The sequence below is a fragment of the Oreochromis niloticus genome, linkage group LG10 (genome assembly GCF_001858045.2).
Source record: "Oreochromis niloticus isolate F11D_XX linkage group LG10, O_niloticus_UMD_NMBU, whole genome shotgun sequence".
Lineage (NCBI taxonomy): Eukaryota > Metazoa > Chordata > Actinopteri > Cichliformes > Cichlidae > Oreochromis > Oreochromis niloticus.
This window is the reverse complement of record NC_031975.2, coordinates 14,870,976-14,894,250: the sequence shown is the minus strand read 5'-3', so window position 1 is coordinate 14,894,250 and position 23,275 is coordinate 14,870,976. Positions and strand designations below refer to the sequence as shown.

At 40.1% G+C, this 23,275-nt stretch overlaps 1 protein-coding gene across 1 annotated transcript in view; it reads left to right on the top strand.

Moving 5' to 3' along the window:
* The window catches only part of fat3b (FAT atypical cadherin 3b), a 67,807-nt gene extending 48,720 nt beyond the window's left edge, over positions 1–19,087 (top strand). The window contains exons 44-52 of the mRNA XM_025910796.1: positions 62–593; positions 820–973; positions 2,362–2,518; positions 4,136–4,528; positions 5,581–5,836; positions 10,163–10,261; positions 11,352–11,411; positions 11,700–11,738; positions 14,535–19,087. Of these exons, the coding sequence (XP_025766581.1) occupies positions 62–593; positions 820–973; positions 2,362–2,518; positions 4,136–4,528; positions 5,581–5,836; positions 10,163–10,261; positions 11,352–11,411; positions 11,700–11,738; positions 14,535–15,298 (2,454 nt within the window). The 3' untranslated portion in view covers positions 15,299–19,087. The remainder of the gene's footprint in view (positions 1–61; positions 594–819; positions 974–2,361; positions 2,519–4,135; positions 4,529–5,580; positions 5,837–10,162; positions 10,262–11,351; positions 11,412–11,699; positions 11,739–14,534) is intronic.
* The last annotated feature ends 4,188 nt before the right edge of the window (positions 19,088–23,275 follow it).

Here is a 23,275-nt window from a genome sequence, read left to right as displayed (position 1 = left end):
TTTTTTTAAAAAACATCATCGGGTATTATTCAGAAGATATAACTTTTCTTTCCTTCCACAGATTGAAGGGGGTCGACTCTGGTTTCAGTTGGACTGTGACAACACCCTTGGCATTATGGGTATCTCTGGCAGACCGATAAATGATGGCCTTTGGCATGCAGTTACTTTGGAGCTGACTATGAACTACACTCTCCTGTCATTGGATGACAGCTATGTGGAACGTCGCCGGGCGGCCAGAGCCCCGGTTCGTCTTTGGCCTTTGGCACCAGATTCATCATTTTTCTTTGGGGCCCAAGTCAGGCCACTAAATGGGCAAGGTGAGAAGCCAGGCCCTGGGTCAGCAAGAAGCCAGGGAGGGCCAGGGCTTGGAGAGCGTGGCGTAAGAGGCCCTCCAAGAGCTCAGGACGGCTTCCAGGGGTGCCTGGGCTCGCTGATGCTGAACGGAAATGAGCTGCCACTCCAGAATAAAAGGAGCCGTTATGCTGAGATAGCAGGGCTCAGCGAGGTCAAACTGGGCTGCGTGCTTTATCCAGATCCATGCGTCAGTCAGCCCTGCCTCAACGGAGCAATCTGCAGTAGCCTTCCCTCTGGAGGTGTGTGTACATATACAAAAAACATGATCATGTGTATGTGCCTTGCTGTGGGACACATTCATTACTTTATTTTTAGTTTTTACTGTTTTTAATCATTTTATTTTGATAACTTGTTGTTGTATCATTGATCATTATCATTTATGAGTATTATGCACAATAGTTGATATTATATATATATATAATTTTCAGATATTGTTATTCGACACGTAAAATGTCTCTTCCACAGGTTTTATGTGCACTTGCAGTGTTGGATTCACTGGGGGGCGCTGTGAAATTGAACTGACATCCTGCATGCCAAACCCCTGCCAGAATGGTGGAGACTGCAAGCCTGTAGGCAGCGCATTCCTCTGTGGCTGTCCTACTGGACTCGGGGGACTTACGTAAGATATAATAGCCTGGAATCGCTCACACTTTCTAGCCTTAATAACCGGCTATAACAGCAGTGTTGACAAATGCTGTGTCCTGTTTAGAAAGTATGTAAACAATGAGAGCCGTACAGTGCTGATTATTAAGATACTCAACGTCTGTATCTCCCTCCCTCTCAGTGAAAACATGAAAGAGCATGTGCTGGACTCAAAATCCCATTCATTAGCCCACATTAGTTTTTATGGGGGGGGCGTTAGTGGTTCTAATTTAATTCTGCATAATTTTAGTTGAAAAGCCCATAATCATTCTCTAGCTGTCTTCTTAATTACAGCTTAGTAATTGCCTTTGAAATAACCTCTCTGCTCATGCGGCTGTTCCACGGAACCACCAGCAGAGGGCAGTTTTCCCCCACAGAGGAATTTTTTGTTTTGTTTTTGGCTTTTTTATGCTTTTGACTTGGATTTTAAAAATATATTTGATTAATTTAAATTCAATTATCCTTACACTAACAAAGCTATGAAAAAAATGTTATTGTTTTTTCAGGCACCAGATTGTTTATATAATTATTAATTAATGTTAAACACAGATTGAAACCGTAACAACCAAATGGCTGTTGAATTCAGTTGACTGTGGAGTTGTTGTTTTTTTTCCTCCAGCACTAAAATATTTGCATTACAATAAAAAATACAATTTAGAATTTCGTTATTGAAAAAGCCACAAAACTTGAAATTTTCTCATTATTACTGATCTATTTTATAGGTTAATAAAACTAATGTGAGACAACTTCATTAAGTTTTTTAATTATGGGATAAAGTATTCATCATTTTAAATAATAATGAGAGGATATCACTGGCCAGAACATCCAGGCCTTAATGAGCATAGTGTGTATAATTAATGACTAAGCTGTGACCTGGACTTTTATCATTTAAAAGCAAAACTTTGGAAAGTTCTGCCATGAAGCTTTCTGCAAAATTCTTCTTCCATCAGACTTGCAAAATGTTTTGAAAATCCCATCAAAGAGAAAATAATTGAAAAGAGAATTGCATGTATCTTCTACCCACTGCACAGCAGGACACTATGCTTGAAATGACAAGCTGAGATGAGCATGTATGTGTCTGCAGTAAAATTACTTTTATGATGTTCAGCTGGAATTTGCTTCTTCAGTGGGAGTCTGTGTGTTCATGTTTTTTTGGCATTCATGCATAATTCTTTAAATCAGAACCGTCTAAATGTAAATAATAGGGAATCTTCCCAGCATTTGGGAAAAGAAACATTCTCTAAAAAGTTTTAAATGTTTTAGCTCACTCTCACACTTGCATTTTTCCTTTTTCTTAACTTGGATAACATCATATTCACTGCGGCCCCCTGTACCAGCTTTACTTACACGTTTTTGCTGCCACAGATGTGACGGCGACGTCAACGAGTGTGACCAGGAAGCGTGCGGAAATGGAGGAGAGTGCGTGAACACATTCGGGTCATTCTACTGTAACTGTTCAGAAGGGTACGAGGGTCAGCTGTGCGATGATCTGACGCCTGGTGATCCTGGGGATGACACACAGGTAACGTATGAGCGATGCTTGGAATTGGATTTTTGTAGATGTTACAGAATAAATGAAAAAATAATCGAAAAACCTCCTCGAATTGCTTTTTCGTGCATTCAGCTCACACCTAATTAGACTTGGCATACACAGTGAAATTGTTGAGAATTTTGAGTTTACAGCAGCCCCCTGGAAGGCTTATTCACCAGCTTGGTATCTTTGTCCCCACAGTAGATAAATGAGAGTGTGGTAATGCCTAAATTGCTGTTTCTATTTGAAGTTGTTATGCTCTTGAATTTATTGTGCCATATACCTTATACTGAGACTGCAAACCCAATTAATGTGGCACATTATAAGAAGGAAGGTGCCTTCATTAATCCCCGGAGGACTGCAGCAGAGTTGACAAAATCTACTAAACGTCTTTTACAACTAATGTATGTTAACTTTGTTCTTTGTTTTTTGTTTGTTTGTTTTTCTTTTTAATTGAGTGCACGCATTAGAGATAATGTGTATTTTTATTGCCGAAACTTATTCATCACGCATTGCATTAAAACAAAAAAGCTGTGAGCTCAATCACTCCCTCCAAATTGGAAGACCATAAAATGTGCTCATAATCTTTTGGAGCTGTGAGTGCATAAGGGTTGTAAATATACCCAGCTTTAGATGATGCATTTTCCCGATACCAAAATTTTATTTACTTCAATACTCAAAAGATGCTTTGTGTTTCAAAACTTTGCTAAGACTTCATCATCCGTTTTAAATAACTAATTAGCGTCTCAGATGTAGCGATGAGATTCTTATTATTTTTATGTTTAGAGTAATCACAAACATTTAGAAATAGTTTGGGGGTTTCATATGAGCCCCCTTTGATAGTATTAAACATTTTGGGGGTAAACTAACTTTACTGTGTTCCTCTCAGGTCCTGTGTCAGGTCTTTGTTGAATTTTTTCCTATTTCTTAAGGACATGACTTTCAGATACTGTTGTAGATATTTATTCTTTTGTCATTTACTTGTCCAGCTTCCTTCCTCCTTCCTGTAGTTGGACTGAACGAATGGGAATAAACAATGTGTTTTTATAATAGGATGCTAGTAAAAAATGCCTAAAATTTAATTTCAAATTGATTCTTTGCTAGGTTTTCTCTTATATGTGGGCACAGCGCTTGTTCATCCTTTGATTAAGGTGTTTTTTTAATGCTTGAATGATTCACAGGTGAGTGTTAAGTGGCTTAAGAAAAAAAACATTCCTCTGAAAATGGTCAGGGACAAGGACTCGACTTGAAAGGAGTGAAAGCTCGTATCTAAAGGAAAAGTTTCAAAGACCTACAGAACGCTCAAGAGAAGACAACTTTTTAACAATCTAAAGAACTGACTGGTAGCTTATGACTTTTGCACAGCACTGTATGTTTCGGCAATTCTTTTGGTGCTGGAAAAAGCACTTCATGTTCATGTTAATCATCTGACAACAAAGACCTTTTTTATGAAGTGTTATTGACTTATTTCTAAGCTTGTTCATCTTTCAACTTTTTATCTGTGTATTTACTGATGACCTTAGAGTTTAACTGACAGTTAACTGTTCGTTATTCAACTAGAAAAAATTATTATAATATTTTAATAATTTTACTTTTCTTGTTGTGCAGGCTGAGCCTCTGTCTTACGTCGGACCAGGAGAGATAATTGGCATTGGCGTCCTTGCGTTTGTCATCATTTTCCTCCTCATACTCTTCATCGTCTTTAGGAAAAAAATCAAATTCAGGAAAGACTCAGATCCAGGCCCCGGTATTCAGACTGGGATGGGCATCTCGGCTATCTCCACAGAAACTAGCTACATGCTCCACAAGACTGGCATGGGAGCAGAAGGGATTGAGTTTAAAGCCGTTCGTGTATCAGGCTCACCAGCGACCACAAGCACCTATGGTGAGGTGGGAGGCAGCAGTGTGGGCCCTCCCCAGGTCATGGTGCGCCCGACTGCCCACTCCCCTCTACCAGGAGGACTCAGTGGTGACAGGACCACTTCCAGTGAAGGCAGTCAGGTGTGCATAAGTGTGCAAAGCTTGTTTTAATTATGGTATTTGTGTGTCTGCTTTATAGTCCCCTCACCAGACTGGCAGTTAATATCAAGGGAAATGCTGCGGAACAGACAAAATTGTGACAAAGTTAAATATCTGAATATGTTCATACTGCTAATATCTAAAAAATAGTTGGTCAGGAATTATATGCTTTAAAATAAGAGTATTTAAGTTTTAATATCAAACTATAACACTGAGCATCCCAAGTAATATCCATTTTATATGACAATATCAATATTTGTGGGGCATCATATCTCCCAGCTCATCAGTCCCTTTTGATAATGCTGCACTTCCTTAATTTATCTGAGTTTATATTATAATTTAAAAGAAAGAATATTATTTCTTATATTAGTCCTATTTTTTAAAAACAGCCTTTGGGACAAACAGCCACAGTGTGCTGGAGAAAGAATACATGGGCTCGACACACATACTATAAAAACTGTGTTTTTATGGCAGGAACTAGGTTTTGATATCAAATATAACGCAAGGACGATATAGGTAGATTAAAAAGTAGTAATGTTCCCTGCACATACGCTGTATTATGCAGATAATCAGCTTACAGGATACAGAAAGTCTGCTGACATTTAATAATCATGTTCATGTCTTCTTCGTATTCAATTCTGCATGTGATGGGCTAAAATAAGCTTCACAGCAGCGACTTCATCATGTGTGGCCCTTCAGATAGGGCGATGACCCAGTTCTTCTTTCGTGGCAATAATTAAGAAATGATTAATGGTATCAGAAAATCAAATGCATCATTGGAATTGTTGGAAATATAAAACAGAAAGGTCCTACACCAGTGCAGAATATTGTATTGTTTTTACAAAAAGCAATCAATTGGTAATTTATGTATGTTTCTGATTGTGCGTGTAATTGCACAAAGAATGAAATAATGATTTGTTTTGTAATAACGCATGAAATCCTGTATAAATTTGTTTGTATTTCGGGTTTCTGAATAGTAACTACCTGGCTTGCCCTTACCCTGACTTTTTGGGTATTTTCTTGTGTCTGTGCAGATTAGCAGCTTCCTCTCAGACATGTCTAATGTCCGAGGAATGGCCAATAGGCGGGGCGTCGCAGTGTGCAGTGTGGCACCCAATCTCCCTTCAGCATCTGCTTGCCGCTCAGAGCATAGCCCGGCCCACAAAGTGTCCTGGGAAGGCGAAGAAATGAGGGAGAAAGAGCTGGAGAGGGCTAGAGATGAGAGAGAGGAGGAGTGGGGGCAGAGAGCTTTTGAGCTGGAGAGAACACAGAGAGATAACAGTCCACAGGGTAAGACTGCAACAGTCTCCCTGCACACACACACACACACACACACACACACACACACACGTGCGCACACAGCTTCTAACCTGATCAAAAAGGCAAAGAGTACACAGGCCATGAACACATTGTGTTACACCAATACCACCATCTTCACTGAGAGAGCTCATTTCACAGTGCTCTATGCCTTTTGATCACACACATCAAAGAAAATGGCCCAGAGTAAGCAAGAGTGCTTAAAAAGTAATATTTTTATTTTGCTATCATTTCAGTTTTCTTATTTATTTCCTAGGAGCAATAATGGGTAATAGGACTTTCTGTTACACTGCTGAAATTGGCAATTATGTCCACTTGTATCAGGATAACTCTCTTGGATCTCGTGGGCACTTCTGTTTGAATGGTCAGGGTAATCAGCCAGAACTGATGTCCTATGTTCTTGTCCTACTTTTGCAACAAAAAAAAGAAAGAAAAAAGAAAAATAAAGTTCAGTTAAAATCAAAGTAGTCGGAACACTTCCACACAAAGTCACCCAACTTCTCTGCCAAGTTTCCCTCTTTTTAGTTTTCCTTAAATTTGCTTCACACCTACCTTTGTCAGCTGTACAGGCACTAAACCGAAGGAGAGAAGAATGTCATTGTAATTCAGCATCCGTCTGATATTTTAGCTGCCAACACTCTTCCCAGTCTGTTCTCTGTCGATGAAATAACCACGTTGCATTTCAGTGCGCAGGTAGGCGTCAGATATTTCGATCCTTTGTCCAGCCTGTTGTGTGAATAATACAGCTTGCTGTGGGAACTTCCTGGCTGTTAATTATTGATTTTTTCCTGTAGGAATGGGAAATAGGTTATTTTAGTTTTTTGGTCCCCCGCTGAGTGTCTGTAGAAAAAAGAAAAAAAAGAACCAGCACCACCTCCTCACATTTACACCACCAGACTATTAATTTAATGATGATAAAGCTTATAGAAAACTGACCTCAAGATTACTGTGTTAATGACTGCAGTGTTAACTGCCAGGTTAACTAATCAATTGCAAATTAGTTTAGTAAGTCATTTACACCACAGCAGCCACAAGCAAGTGCAATAATGTATATTTCAATAACAAGGCCACAGGTCAAAACATGAAATAGTTACTAACAAGGGAACATCCTGGTTATTTTCTGTCACTACGCGTTCGATCATAAATAAATAAAATGGGATGAATAATTAAATACTTGGAAAATACTCTTTGAAGAAATTGGGTCTCATACTGTACTCTTTAGTTTGGGTTTTTTTGTTGGTAACTCTTCAGGATGTCTTATACACTAAACCTTCTTCATGGAGGAGCATTTTAAACACTAACTATGAACTGTTTCACTCACAGGAAGTCATTTCAGAAGACTGATATTCAGAAAATTGTAAAAAAAAAAACAACAACTCAGTTTTTCCCTTAAATACTCTTTTTTTTTGCACTTGTCACGGTAAACTTTTGCACCTATTTCTTAGTTTACTTGCAAAATACTAAAAAGTGAAGGCAGACTCAAGACTTTTTGCATGTTCTCAGGAGGACAACGTGCCACAGAGATTAAAATCTGGTTCTAAAAATGGTTATTTCTGCTCTAAAGTTGGGTGTTTCAGAGTGAACCGATCGAGGCGTGACCTCTGGAGGTGAATACTGAAGCCAGTGCAGATGTGCCACAAACTGCAGTTCCTCTAGCTGTCACAATAGGCTGGCTTCAAGAGAGAGCTATTCCTCATATGCTCTTATGTAAAATTGTCCAACTTTACAGCATTTTTACAGTCTGGCCTCTATGGAGTGTTTCAACTCTAAGTGAGGGTTTTTTTAAACTCATCCATCTGGAGTTAGGAGCGCGGCCGCTTTGACTGACATTTATGTTTGATTTTGCTGAAAATGATTTTGAGTTGAAACTGTTGGATTGGATCTGTTTGGCTTGGTAATTGTTAGTGTTCAAACTGAAATGCTGAGAACTTCTCTGGAAAAAAACATAAAATCAGAAGGGAGACAAATTGTAGACCGTATCACTTAAATCAGCGTAACATTATATTTTACTGAACTGGCTCGGCAAAGAAAATAGTTTGGATGGGTCTTAATTATAGGAACTTGTAAGGAAAAAAACAGCAAGAAAGAAAGAAAGAAAGAAAGAAAGAAAGGGTAAAAAATGTTTGCTTTTTCCAAAACCTGATTATATTAAGTGTCCCCTTGCCTGCATCCTGAATTAGACCTGTGGCTGCTGCACTGTCTTTCTTATTTAGTTTGATTGATGGTACTGCCTTACTGATCACATTCCCACAGGAGCGTTTTGCTTCTTCCATATGCATTGAACCATGACCACGTAGCTTGAGCTCAGAAAGCTGAGGTTGATTTCCAGACATCCCGGCCCTCGCGGACACGGTTGCAGAGTACGGATTTGGTCACAAGATGGGCCGAGCCCTGAATGCTTGCTTACCACACGTGAAGTGAAAAACAAGATTTTTGAAGATTTGAAATTCTGTCACATCTGTCAGACAAGGAGCTGTTGTGTAGAGGTGTGAGATTCAAAACGCTATCACAAAATGTCTGTTGTTATTATGAATTTATCCCCTCCCCCTTTGACAAAAAGGGAACAGGAACAACTGTGTGCTAGGATGTATTAAGCTACAGCTGGAACTGCTGGAAGCAAATGCATGACATAAAATATTTGTATAGTCTTCTTGAAAAAAGTCTTTTTCTTGAGACGTTGCGTTAATGTGACACTGGCATCTTTGCTCCAAAATGAGCTGAATAAAAAGACTTTTGATTTACTTTTTTGACTTGATGCCATATAATTTGTTAGTGCATCTTTGTTTACTGCGACTCAATACAAGCATCTGGAGGAGAATTCATCTGAACAGATGCTCATGAGGAAATATTCAGAACCCAGACCATTTATTGCCAATCAATGATTCTCACATTAAGATCCATCGCTATATAGCAGCAAGGCAGTAAAATGGATTTAAATGGCTTTCTATTTTCTATTTCTCTCTTTTTTTCTCTGTTTGTTCCATCTACTAAATAAAAGCCTCTTATTTTTCCCAAAAGTTTGCTAAAAAGTTAGTTTTAATCACATCAGCAAAACTGCCTCTTTGCAATGCAGTTTTATTTTGCAAATACAATTGATCTCACAGCTCAGCCTTTCCACTCTGCTGGTCCTCTGTATTTCTTTCCCAATTTGAGCAAAAATGAAGAAAAAAAAAAAAAGACTTCATTGCTTCTACATAAGGGGCACCTGGTAGAGAAATTCACCTGCCTCTGGCTGTGTTGTAAACAGTCTTTACAGCTTATCTGAAGTCATAAGTACCTGCTACAGACCTCCGGGCAGTTGTTCGACAATCACTCAGAGGACACTTGGAGTGATTTGAAGGAAACAAACCTTCAAATAACAGCTCGGCAAAGGCACAAAAAAAGATCACACTGACTTGTAAGCACCAGTTTATTTGAAATGATGCCTCTGCAGGCGTAAAGGTTAAGGAAAACTGGAGATATTAGGCCTGGTAGATTTCTCCAAACAAAATTTTATTTGATTTGTGTGCACAGACAAAATTGCAGGGTTGTAACACAAAAGAAGACCTTTGATTACCAGAGTATGAAAAGCTTGACCCAAACCACAAACCTACTTGCCACCCTAGCCTGTAGCTCAGTGACGTTGCCATGCAATTTGCTCTATTTTGCTTTTTTTAAAGCAGTTTTTCAGGAGTTACATAAGCACCAGTAACTCGGTGGTGTTCACCCCCTCCATGATACCCCCCAGTTAGTGCTGACAGCATTAAATGGGCAGACCTGGATTTGCAGTAGGTGTACTGGGATATGTGGAAAATGCTGTACATCAAAGCAGCGAGGAAGCCTTTAAGGGAAAAAAAAAAATCATTCTGCAGGTCAAATATGTTTTTTAAATACGATCTATCTGAGTCAAAAGTAGATGAATAGCAGATTTAGCCTCTCTCTTCTAACTGAACACAGCCAGCTAGAAAGAAAATGAATGGACAGGTGGAGTGATGGATCTGTGGACACATTTTTTTCCCCATGAGTGCACTGAATGAACAAAGTAGAGAGTTTTCGGTCACTCTGATCCTTTCTTCTTTTCACCCTGATAGAAATCCAACTCAAAGCTGATGTGAGGTTATTTTAGCTCGGACTTTAGAAGCTTCTTATTAGCCGAAGTCAAGCTTTTAAATGTAAATACAGCAGGAGTGTTATTGAGCTTTTCAGATCTGAACGATTCGGATATCTGAACACATCTTTCAATTCTGAACCCCTACATTTAATTTTCCATGAGTGAAAGTTGCTGATGTGAATGAGTGTTGTTTTGTGTTTTTACATTAGACGTGTCGGAACTGGCGGACGGGCTGGGGTGTCTCTCAGACTCCACTTCTGAGGAGCACTCACTCAGCTCCTACACTTCAGAGTCCTTCGATGACAACGGTAAGACTCTGATGCTCAAATGAAATAAAGCATAGTTTAATTGCCAGAAGTTTGTAGGTAATGTTCCCATAAACCAATACCTTCTTTGGCCCACCATCATTTTAAACTCCTTCAACCAAAGCCTGGAACTTTCTGCAGAAAAAAACAGAAAAGTCCTAAAAGTGGACAGATTTGTCAGACATTCTCACTGAAACATGTAACTGTTTCTCGGCTGACCAGTGTCTTCCATCTTCAGTCTGTCTGCTGCCTCATGTTCTGCATGCATATCCTTCTAACCTCGTTGTCTTGCTGCTGCTGTTGTCTTTGCCCGGGCTGTTTGTGCGTGCTGTTCTTGCTTTGCTCTTGGTTGCCTGATGCTGTTGTCCGTTAGATAGACTGCCAATTATGTGTTGCTTGCTGCCACGTGTTATTACTTGTTGTGACTGTATTCAAGCAGGGAGTGTTTTAAATGGTTTCTGAATGTGTGCCGCCGTCTTTTAAGCATCTGACATTTCTTTCTTAGTTCCCTTGAGAGGGTTCACCTTTCGCAGGGCTGTCACTGTGAATAGGAATTAGTTCCTAATGAATTGCCTGGTTAAATGAAGGTTAGTGTAAAATCAAATGCTGAGCCTGTAGTAATTATTGAAAAGCAGGGTGATATTAGAGAAGTGGAAATGCTTTCATGCAACCAATATGCACAGGTTGTCTGTGCATCTTTTTTTCAAAGCTACAATTCCCAGATAACTCAATAGCATTGATTTTCCACTATAAGAGGGTGGAAGTCAAGCACCATAATGATGCTGATGTGTGTGTGTGCATGTGTGTGTGGTTGTGTTCTTTACATAGGAAATCTATGTCAGTGCTTTATTTCCTGTCTAATTGGTGTAGCTGCAAAGAGTCCTCACGTATCTCTTGCTTAACAGGACACCCACACACACACACACACACACACACACGCACACACACCACATGCATATAGACATGTTTGCAACGTGCTTACTCCGTGTTCTCAACACATCTCAGTCACCTCCACCGTATAAAACCTTGCCCTGTTCATGAATGCACTGAGATTATTTCCATTTCTTCTTCTCTCTTTCTGTCTTCTGCCTAGCCTCCATAGTGACAGTGATACGTCTCGTCAATGATACTGTTGATAACATTGAAAGTGAAGGTATGAAGGAAAATCCTCTGTTAACTCCCCTGTCTTCTTTGTGTCTATCTTTCCGACGCCAACATATTTGTTCAGCGGCGGAGCAAAAAGATAGAATTTATTGAATGCAGCCGAGCCTCTGCCGTTCGGTCCCCGTTCTTATTACGAATTAAACATCCTGCTTAGATTTCTAATATTTGTTGTCAGTTTCTGACACCGGATTTCTCTGTGTTTCAGTTTTTCCCTTTTGGTTTCTGGGTTGTTTGTCTCGCTCTGTCTCTGACTTTCCCTTTCTCTCTCCCTTTGTAGTGTCAAACATGGACAAAGAACAGCGGCGTAGCAGCCCTGGTGAGTGAGATGCAAAGCAACTGAAAAACATCTTATTAATTTGCCATTTCTTTGACTTTATTTGTCAGGGGTGAGAACCCACAACCTGACCTTTTGCATCCTTTGCATTATTTTCTCTGAATATTTTCATCATAGCCCAGTAGTACAGATTACAATTTCTATTTATGCCAACTCTATCCACTCTTTGAATGTCAATGCAGGCTTCCAGTTTCCGATTATGTTTTCTGACCTCGGAGGTCGGGAAAAATAACTGGAATCTGAGTCAGTTTCTGTTGCCCTGTGTGCAGCAAAAAGGCTTTCAGGTATAACATTCAGGCAGCTCTTTGATGAAATAAAAATATTATGTCCAGAGATACTTTTAAAATGTATTCTGCTTCATAGTTAATTAAGAAATTTTGAATTATGATGACTGCTAAATTGGGCGCAGCAGTCCTAGCTCCAAGCAAAGCAAAGCTTTCACCCCGGCCTTGCAGAGGGTCTCAGAGGATTAGGGGCACTTTGAGCCAAGCCTCACATCCGCCCAGAACAGCAGAGGAGAAGGCAGCTTCAAACACTTTCTTTTTCAACATTTTTTTGGGGGGGAATCATCTACAGTCTGAACACTGACTTTCTGCTCTTAGCGAATGCATGGCTTTCCTTAAACAAACACCGGGGCCGTCACGATCCGGTTGCACCTATCCTTTAAGATCCCTGCTCCGCTGTCAGTTGCTTGTGCTACACTCTTGCAATCAATATTAATTGGCTCATAGTTACCAAGTCTGTTTGTTCTCGGTTGCATGTAATTTACTAGGTCTACAAAGCATTTCGTTTCCAACCCAGAGCAAGAGTGTGTTTATGCCTCAGTCACTGCCAGCCTACTGAAGCACAAGCAGCTTCATTTCAGACAAAAAGAATTAAATGATGTTTGTCCAGTGGGTTTTTTTGAAGACATCCTTTGGATTCAGAATTTTCTGTTTTGTACAAAACATTTTTTTAATAAAGTTTTCAATCTCACAAGTTTATTTTCAAGCAAGGCAAGAAGAAATGTGAAAAAAGTGAATCTGATATATCATTTTCCATTTTGTGTTTTTGTATACAGTTGCAGCATGATTGTGTGCATGTATTATCTGTTATGAATTGTGTTTGTGGGTATAAGCGGCGTGCTAAATGGCTCTCTGCCAGCCTCCCTCTCTTGTTGTCGAAGCGTGCTTTCTTCTGTGTCATAATTCGCCGTCTCCTTTTGCATTCACCGAGAATTTCATCATCAAAGGTTCGCTGTCCCATGAGATATTTGTTTTGTTTCCCGTTTTACTGACAGCGAGTCGTCACCTGCAGAGCAAAGATGAGATTTGCGTAGAGTTCATCAAAGAGTACATTGTGGATTGTAAGAACATTCTTTTTTTTCCCCCTCCCTTAACCCTTCGTTAGAACATTTTTCAACCAGAGACAGATATTTCAGGCAAGCATGGCATGGCAGTAAGATCTCGTTGGCATGGCAGTCCGTTAGATATCTGTGTCCACACATGTGTCATGCATTATATAGTAGTGGCTGGCACAAGCACAGTAATTAAGTGTACTCTCTGTCCCACACACAGGGTGACCCCTCTGCCTCCTCTCACTTCATCAATATGATATTTTTTCCCCTCACAGCTCATTAACCTAACCATGAATTATGCAACCTGCATGCTGTAGTTTGTAGGAAGTTGTGGATTAGCGGGGAGTTCTGTGTCAGTCCATTTAGCAGCATGAACTGAAATCTAAAATAAATAAATAAAATGTCGACTAATTTTATTTGCACATTAATAAAAAAGTAAATGAGAACTGGAGCGATTACACAAAGCAAACACGCTGGAGAAATCCCACAGAACAAACAGAAAGCCCCACGGCGATGTAAAGGCACTTTGTGGGCCTCCTGCTACACCAGAACCTCTCAAACATGCAGCGCACACATGCACACACTTTCATGCGTGCTTCATTTCTTGTGCAAAAATAAACCCAATCAAAGGAAGAGATAATGAGCATGGGGACAATTTAAGGGGAGAAACAAAATAAACACGACAAACCAGATAATATGCGAGCTATTTGTAAATGGGTTCAAAATTGATAAGAAAATTGGCAAATTTTTTCCAGATGCTGGTGGTTTTATGCCTTGAGGAAGCTTTTTTCATTCATTTTATTTATTTATTTTATTTGTCTTTTGTTTTTTTGTTTTTACAAGGGTAGCGGTAGAACCGTAAGTAACAATGAAATGTGTGTGCAGCTGTAAGAATCACACCAGTCCCCCTATAACAGATGCACAGAAGTGTAGTTACTGGTGTCACCACTCTCTACCTGCTGGAGATAAGATTGCAGCGATACTGCTGTTTTAGAGGAGGAGTTTATTTACCGATGGACACCTTTCGCCGGCTGATCCTATTAGACTGATTAGATCTGAGTCCTCATCACACTGTGCTGTAACACTGCGGTTCTTTAACTTGTTCCGGTATGCAACAGCTGATAAAAGTTCATGCACCAGATTTTTTTATCAGCAACAATAAATGATACAAGCTGAATGAGGTCAGTGTGATAGCATCGCTGTGCTTTTCCTACATAAATCATATTTTACTGTAGTGGTGCCCCACTGGTGGGACCTCCACTGTAGTGCGCCCTAATGCACACTGCAGTAAAACTATATGCTTCCAGTGATTTAGGAGCAAAGATTTTTCCATGGAAAAAGACATATGTTGCTATTACACCATGTTAAATTCCATTAATTTCTTAGATTGTCCCCAAATCCATGCTTTTTATTACTGAAACTATGCCAAACTGTATTTTCAGCATACCGCTGGGAGTCTTCCTGTCAGACTTCAAGCTGGGTGTCGCCATCACGTCTGCGTCCACCTGAGGTAGGATCCCATTATGAGCTTAATGACACCCAGCAGAACATCAGGCGCGGAGGCAGCACGCGCTCTCTGCAGCTGGACTACAGGGTGATGGGCTACAGCGCGGACAAAAGCCGTGAGAGGACACATGAAACTGGGAGGAGGACCTTTCAGTGGGAGAGGAATCAGTCTGGAGAGTGGGAGAGAAAACACACCCCGGACAGAAAAGAAAAGAGAAGGTACAAGGAGGAAGGAAGGAATATGAACATTAGGACCAAGGACATGGAGGGACACCAGGACCATGGAGATCAGCAGCAGCAGCTGCAGGACCAAGACAGCTGTGACGACAGCTCCTCGCCCGTGTATGAAGAATACCAAGAGTCCAGCCATGATCTGGAACAAAATGAAGACACAGAGAGCCTTTATGATACTCTACCCCCAACTCGGCGAGCCTATGAAGGATATCCGTCCAGTCCCCCGGGGCTAAACCTGCACCCAGCTCAACTTATGCCCCCCCTCAGGGCTTGGGACTTACAGACAGAGGAATGGAGGGGATCACGGGAAGACCATGGAGGGCTTGGCTCTAATAGTCTGGCAGGTTCTGGGGATGAGTTAGAAAGACTACTGAACCTGGTGTCACTGAGAGCCAGGAGAGCCACACGAATAAACAGAGCCTCTACCAGATCTGAACCTGCAGCAGGCTGGGATGGGCTGAAATGAGCTCACGCTCAAGACTCATTAAAACAAACAGATTTTCTGTTCCTTTGCAAATCACAGAGTGGCGGTGATCCTCTCTGGTTACAGTTCACATTTATAATCTACTCGAACATTGGTCCACCACCTAAAAAAAATAATTGGACAAGAATATTAACATACACACTTTTATTATCCGACATTATTATCCTTGTGTAAACAAGCACTAATCCACCACCAATCCCCTGGCTCATTTATAAGCGGGAGGAATAAGAGGAAATATACATGTCTCTTCACACCTTCACCTGTGCTGCGATTGGCTCTGAATCAGTGCTTTTACATGTATTATTTAGACTCACTGAAGCAGAACATTTGGAGCTTGTTTTAGATCGCGTACCCCTGTATGTGCAAATTTTCAAATCATGTATTTCGTTCATCGCTGTGTCGGATCGCACATGTACTGGCACACAATTATTTTGTTAACTCAGCCGTGCAATACTTAATGCATTTATTATTTTTTACTGACACGCGCTCAGGTTTGTTTTGCAGGGAGCTTTTCGCTCGCATCCCACACAGAGACTGAGAGTATTAAGATTACCTGAGGTTGATACCGGGACATCTTTTACACAATCATTTAATTTTCCTATGTGGATTTATTTATTTATTCATATTTGTAGCTTTGCTTATGAGTTTCTTCATGAGCACATGCGTTATAGTTACCTGGCCTGTGTAGATATGATTAAATACAACACTAAGGATATATTTTTTTATTTACTCAATCGGCTGTTCTAAGTGTGTAGAAGGACACAGAGCTACTTATTAGAACACATTAATTTAATCAAAATGTACATAATGTAATTTGAATATATTGAAGCTTTAGCAGTGCTTCAGGGAGACTGAAGCCCGCTTTACACCTGGTGTTAACATGTGAAATGAATTTCGGGGCATTATGTGCTGAACGGCTTAGAGAATTGTGTGGACATGCAACCGTGAAGTACAGAATCACTCACCCAGGACATGTGCTCATGGTTGGCTCGCTGATAACGCAGTGTAAATGCTGCTGCATTCCCAGTTCACACACAACAAAGGGAATGCAAATGAAAATAAACTCCATGTAACGACGCTTCGAAACAGCGCTGTTCTCTGAGAATATTCCTAGTTGACTCCTTGCTGGCTAGGAGTAATTACAGATAAACATATTCATAGTAGCTGTTCGGGTCATTTGTGGATTTTTAAAAAAAGGCACACCACGTGCACAAAAATGCACACACCTCTTCCCATGCACAAACTGGTATTTGTAAAGGAAGAATGTGTGGACCGTGTTCATGCTTCAGACCGTGACAGACCATCGTGAGGCAAGCCCGACAGAATGGAGAGAAGATGAAAAATGAACCGAGACAGAAGTGAAGAAAAACAGCCAATTTGGCTGAGCTTGCATTCCCTGTTATCAATATATATATTTCCAGCTCATAAACACATCATCAGTAACTTAGCCTCTGCACACCGCCACAGTGGATTTTAAATCAACCAGTCAACCTGTGATTGAAGTGCAGACTTTAAGCTTTAGTTCAAGGGATTTAACAAAAATGTGCCATTAATATTGTTTAGGAATCACTGCCATTTTTATAGACAATCGCCTATGTAGTTGGGTGGTTGACTGACAAGCAGTTTTATGAGACCTGTTTCCTGTTTATTTCATTCAGTTCTAGATCTTTTATCTCCCTGGAGATGTTCTGTCTGTGATGGTGTACAGAAGCAAACACTGAAACATTGTCCAAATACTTATGGACCTACAGTAAATGTATATGTACATTTACAAATTTCACTGCACATTGTTATGTATGCTAGACTTGATCAGACCTCCTTTTCATGTTCTCCTTGTTCTTTCTCTTCTTCGTCATCTTTCTCTTATTATTGTTATTGTTTACGGTGTAATAATTGTGGGTGCTAGCTGTATATGATGGCCTGCTTTCCTCCTGTGATCTGATGTACTTTTTGCCTCTTGTTTGCAGTCTCCAGTTTTTTTTTCTGTCTCTTTTGTTTTTACTTCTGCCAGGATCCTCTGCCCTGAACTTCTAGAGGTGAAAGCTTTTTTTCTCCCATCACTAGTTTCTCTTATGGTCGTGATTCCAGAACTGAGATCACCAAATACACATTTTAATTACTCCACTACTCATATTAGTGTCTCAGTCTCAGATTTGGGGAAATTGCACTTCTTCTTTGCTGTGTTTTTTTCATTGTCATGTCTAATCACTGCTGGATTTATATGCAAATGAGGAATAAGGGAGGATTTACATCCATTCATTATGAAAGCTCTAAGTGGAAATCACGCACATGCATAAAGTTTCGCTTTGATTGAGATTTATAAAAGAGCACCATGCGTAGGCACGGCTTTACAAATATGAGTAAAGGAAAATAGATTCACTCGTAAATCTGCATAAACTTTTATGCATCTGGCTCCTGTCAGAACTAAAGGCCACCTTCATGTCACAGTTACCACGCTCATCATCTCATCTGGTAAACATGCCTTTGAGAAAATGCTCAGCAAACAATATATGTACATCAAATTGAAGGACAGAGTAGATGCTACAAAGTAAATGCAAGCCGTCTATGTCTCTAAGTATGTAGTGAGAATTCAAGGCCACACTTTTGTGTTAAATTAGCGCATTTGTTGTTGCAAAAGTGGTTTTCATTGAGTTGAAAGATACTGTGCCGATGGACTCTTTGGAAATACCGTAACATCCAGCAGTAACAGACACATACCAGTTGACATGTCTTATTGTGATCAGGTTTAGTTTCACCTAATGTATTTTGTGTCTCATAATAACAGCGTCCATCTATTCATCCTCTCTATCCAATTCCTATTCAGATGTACTCTGTATTTGGGGCGCTGAAGCGTGCCACAGCTTGCACAAAGAAACATACCGGACAGGTCAGTCTACAACATGGATAAACACATTCACACCTGTGGGCACTTTACAGTTTCCAGTTCACCGGGCCTGCATGTCTGCAGACTGTGGAGGGAAGGAAACCCACAGGAATACCGTGAGAGCATTCAAACTCAATACAACAGCTTCCACAGGCAGGGGTTTGCAACCCACAACCTCAGTGCTGTGAATCAACGCTGCTAACAACTGAGACATTTTTGCTGTCATGTTTTTATTCTTTATTGCCATCCACTGCAGTTGAATCATCTCTCAAACTACCATTCATTCCTACAGGATTAAAAGTTATTTCAGGTCACTCACATGCTGAAGCGCAGCGCTGCATGGGTGTTTGAGTGGCTGCGCATTAACAAGACTTGAAGAATGTTCCCCAATCAAGGAGATTCACGTTTTATCGGGAATGAGAGAACGAGAACGGCATTTGCCCTCGGGGCGAATGTGTAATGGGTGTGTTATAGCAGGTTAGCTAGATTTCAACCTAGACTATGTGAGATAAATAATCCCCATAAAATATTTAATCCTATCAAGTCAGTCTTGTCATGCCTCTTATGTTTTTCTTTCCCTCCCCACCGGAATCTGGCAGATTCATTTAGCGGAGCTTAAAGTTGTCAATGTCCTGGGAAGACATGAAGGCATAATAATGTCTCCTGAAAATGTAAAGTGCACAAAGTGTTTGATCAGTTAAACAATAAATTTCATTCTGAAATCATCAGAGGTGATTTGAAAAGGCTGTTAGGATCTTGGCTTAGATTCTCTTGCCTGTATACACTGTCAACAGTTGAGCAGATTTCAGCATAATCTTCGCATTATGCCTTTTTGTTTACCTCAGGAAGTGAATTATATGCTGACTTGAATAAATGTATCCGGCTTATTGTGTGGTACTCTTTGTTCCTGGGAGTTTATTTCCATACTGACCCATTGCGATGATGAAATTATGCAAACGGTGCATCTCTAAAAGGCATGTATCTGTGATTAGATAATCCTCTGGCTGTCTGCATGGAAATTTTTTAAGTCCTGTTCCTCGGGCATTGAAAAATGCGCCCTGAAAATATTAGGCACAATTTTCAGGCTTCTGTGCAGTTCCTTGTGCACTAATGCAGGTGGTATTACATGAAAAGTGGCACTGTACAAGAGCCAGGGAATTGTTGCAAGGGTATATTTTAAAATCTTACTGTGCACTTAATAATATTACTGCTACCATCTGCAAATGAAGTATGTTTTTTATGACAACCTTTATCAAATATGAACATCTGGCATTTGCAATCGGGCAAGCACCTAAAAGGAGACCTATTACCCTTTCCCTTAGTTTTGACACTGTTACAGAGTTGCCACACAGAAAAATAAAGTTTTGAATAATGAAGTGTGGTTATGTGTAAGTAAACCATAATCTCAGGTCTCAGACTCATTTAGAGTTTTCAACCCTTTTGTTTTTAGGGGGCACTCAGCTGGAGGAAAAGGAGTTAAAGTACAGGTTGTTTCAGGTTGAGAATGAACTGAGGGCTCTACCAAGCCCCAGTGCAAGGTAAACAAGGTTTGGACACGTGGAAACATCAAGAGCCTCGGGAATCTGGGCATGCACATCTGCACCAGATTCAAATTAGAGCGACTTTAATGTCACAAGGTCTCCTACTGTTGAGTAGAGTGGCATTTCTTAGTAGCTTTATCTACATCACTAAAAGGTGAGCAATTAATTCTTGATTGTTGACAAAAAGGTAGAAGGCAGCCAGTCTGTGGCCCTAACTAACAAGGACACACACAAAGGAATCTTTGCGGTTTTTGATTATCCTCCCGACCCCCTGCGGAGTTGATACACAGACTTTCTCCTTGTTGCCATCGAAGCCTCCTCATATAAACATCACCAAGCTGACTACCTGCCAGAAAGCATTCCCATGGCAACCAGGCGTTCCCCCGATTGTGTTTTATTTTCTCTGGCACATACAACACATTTTGGCCAATTAAGGGTCGTGGAGGTATATATGTGTCTATGAAGGTACTGTATATATATGCGAATGCATCTTTTTGTAGTATTAATGCATGTTTTTCCCCTGCATGTCGCTCAACACAATATACATGACCTCAAAAAAAATAGCATGTTTTTATTTTTAGTTGCAGTGCCACGCAGGAGAGAGTTGTTTAGTAAAAGATTATCCACTCACCCACTCATGTGTGACAGATATATATGTAGGTGCTATGTATGCATGCACTGAGATAATGTGAAGTTACAAAGGGAGCATCACAGACTGTATATAAAAGATGGATGCCACCCACAGGTTAGTGAAGTCCTATTTACAAGTCTCAAGCTAAAAAATTATGGCTGTCACCATGTTGGTATTTGCAAATTAGACACGATGAGTGGAGGTCGATATGACTGAGAAACTGAGGGACACTGCAGTTGTCAATCATAAGGGAGGATTGCCTAAAACCTGCCCTGCTTTACCACCCTATGTGACTATCATGGAGACCAGAATTTATAAAGTTAAATCAGCAACACTTAAACTTAAATATACCATACCAATTATTTATTAAGAGCCTTTAAAATAAATTGTCTTTGATGTCTACCAATCAGTCAAGTTTTATAATTTGGGATTTTCTCCAATCTTTACAGGGTCAAAACTATTCATACAGGCTCAGATGTACGCATACATTACAACTAAAACTTGTTTAAATATCCCTTAGAAAGTTATATCTCCACCAGATGCTTTTGGCAACCATCAATAGGCTTCTGGCATAATTCTGGCTGGATATTTAAATAAGTCGGTTTCCTGGCACCTACACAGCTTTTAACCCTGGACCTGAAATAGGATTGAGGTCGGAGCTTGAGGAAGGCCATTCCAGAAGCTTAATGTTAACCTACTTTATCCAGTCCTAGAGCAGATTTTGTTTGAGATCATTGTCCTGTTGGGACACTCTGTTGTGTCCAAGTTTCAACTGTCCAGTGGTTGATTCAATTTAATTCAGTTGTATTTATACAGTGCCAAATTACAGCAGTCGCATCAAAGTGCTTTATACTGTAAGGTAAAGGCCTTAAAATAATACATGGAAAACCCCAACAATCAAAACACCAACCCCCCAACACCCCCATAAGCAACCACTTGACAACAGTAGGAAGGAAAAACTCCCTTTTAACAGGAAGAAGCCTTCAGCAGAACCAGGCAGGGGCAGCCACTTGCCGTGACCGGTTGGGGATAAGGAGAGGACAAAAGACACACCGTGGAAGAGGGCCAGAGATTATTAATAACTCATGTTTCAATGCAGAGTGTTGTATAAAGACATGGTGAATGAAGTTTGAGGTGAACCTGAAGAATTCAGAGAATTTGACCACTGATACAAAGTTCCTAGTTAGCTTGTCCGCATGAAATTTTAATCAGAGTTGTCAGTTTTGGAATGGGGCTTCTGTCTTGGCTGGTAACTTTTCAGTCTGCTATTCTTCTTGGATTCACTTCAGTGAGATGTTTTGATTTGTTCTGAATATTGGTCAATGAAATGAGTACAAATGCTTTTTACAGTCACTATAGATGTATGCTGTAGAAATATTCCACCCTGGAAAAAGAACAGTTCAAATTAATCATTAAAAGTTAAACATTTTTCATAATATTCATGTCCATCATCAGTGTATTTAACCTTCTGACCACAAATGCATGGTCTGATTGCTCTGAAGGAAACTCTCAGTTATCATGTAGACTCTCCTAGACTGGATTTAATTTGTTTAACCAAGTGATACACTGCATTTTATCATTTCAAGCTCCATATCTCAGAACCAGGAGAGGTCCAATTACAGCACTCCCATCATCCAAGACACCAATATGTGCTTAGTGTAGATATCAACCACAGCTAATCTAGCTAATGTTAACATCTGTTTGTTTAACTCCTATACTGTGTGCTAACATTGTGTGCTCAATTACACACTTTCCTGTTCTACTTGTCACTAGACTGTGCAGGCATGAAAGAGTGACACAAACGGCATCCACAAATGTCTTTACTTTTATATCAGTCAGTTTCTCATCACTGCTAAAGTTCTGACTTTAAAACATTTAAGTTGTCAGACAAAATTAGCGTTCACACCACTTTAAGTCTTGGCTGATGTGTGATTATTGCAAGATTCACATGTTAAATGACCACTCAGGGATAAAGGTGAAAGGACATCCTTGCAGGAATGCAGAGGGGGGAAAACAGTGTGTTTTGTACATTAAATAATGAAAACGTATGTAGTATTTCCCCCCAGATAAATATAAGCCCATTAAGGGCAGTTTTACCAGATGCCAGATGTCCCTGGTGAAATAACTCTAATATTTAATCAAGTTGTACAGCTGTTTTATTTGTTTTTAATTAAATTTTTACCTTATAATCCATGTATCACATACTATTTTCTACTGATGGTCAACTGCTGACTGTGTTTTATCATGCAGAATTTGTACAGCTGTGCATGCTCATCTACCGAAGGCCCATTGCGAGCTAGGAAAAAACGTTCAGACATTTTTGCAACCAGCCCTGTGTTGGCTAACAGAAACAATGCAGGCTTTAGGCACTTCCGCACTGGCTTCACTTTTCAGACCCAAAAGCTACATTCATCTTTTATGCACAATCTCTGGGAAGACTGCATGTCTGCGCGCTTTAGCTTTGGAAGAATAAGAAAGAGTATCTTAAAATTGTTTTCTTTGAAAGAGTATTTGCAACGTGTGCATTTTACTATATACCGCTATAGCAGTGTTTCCATGAAGGCAGTCATTTTGCCAGTGTTACCTTTAGTTTTTTAAACTGAGGATATCATTTTTGAGTGAAACGATTCATATATCTTTTAGTGAATGCCAGTTTGTGTCAGTGCAATAGATGGAAATAGCTCATAGTTAAATGCTGCCTGGCTTGTTCCAGCTCTGTTTTCTCTCCCTGCAGGAACCGTGAACCACAAAAGACTCAAACAGGTACAAGGCAGAACTCAAGGGAGACAAATCTCTATTTTCCTCAGCCCAGGAAAAATTTATGCGCTACAGTGTAAAGTGTTCATAAAACTTGATGAAACTTGTCACTGTGGGAGACATTCTAAAACTTCTATTACCAACTT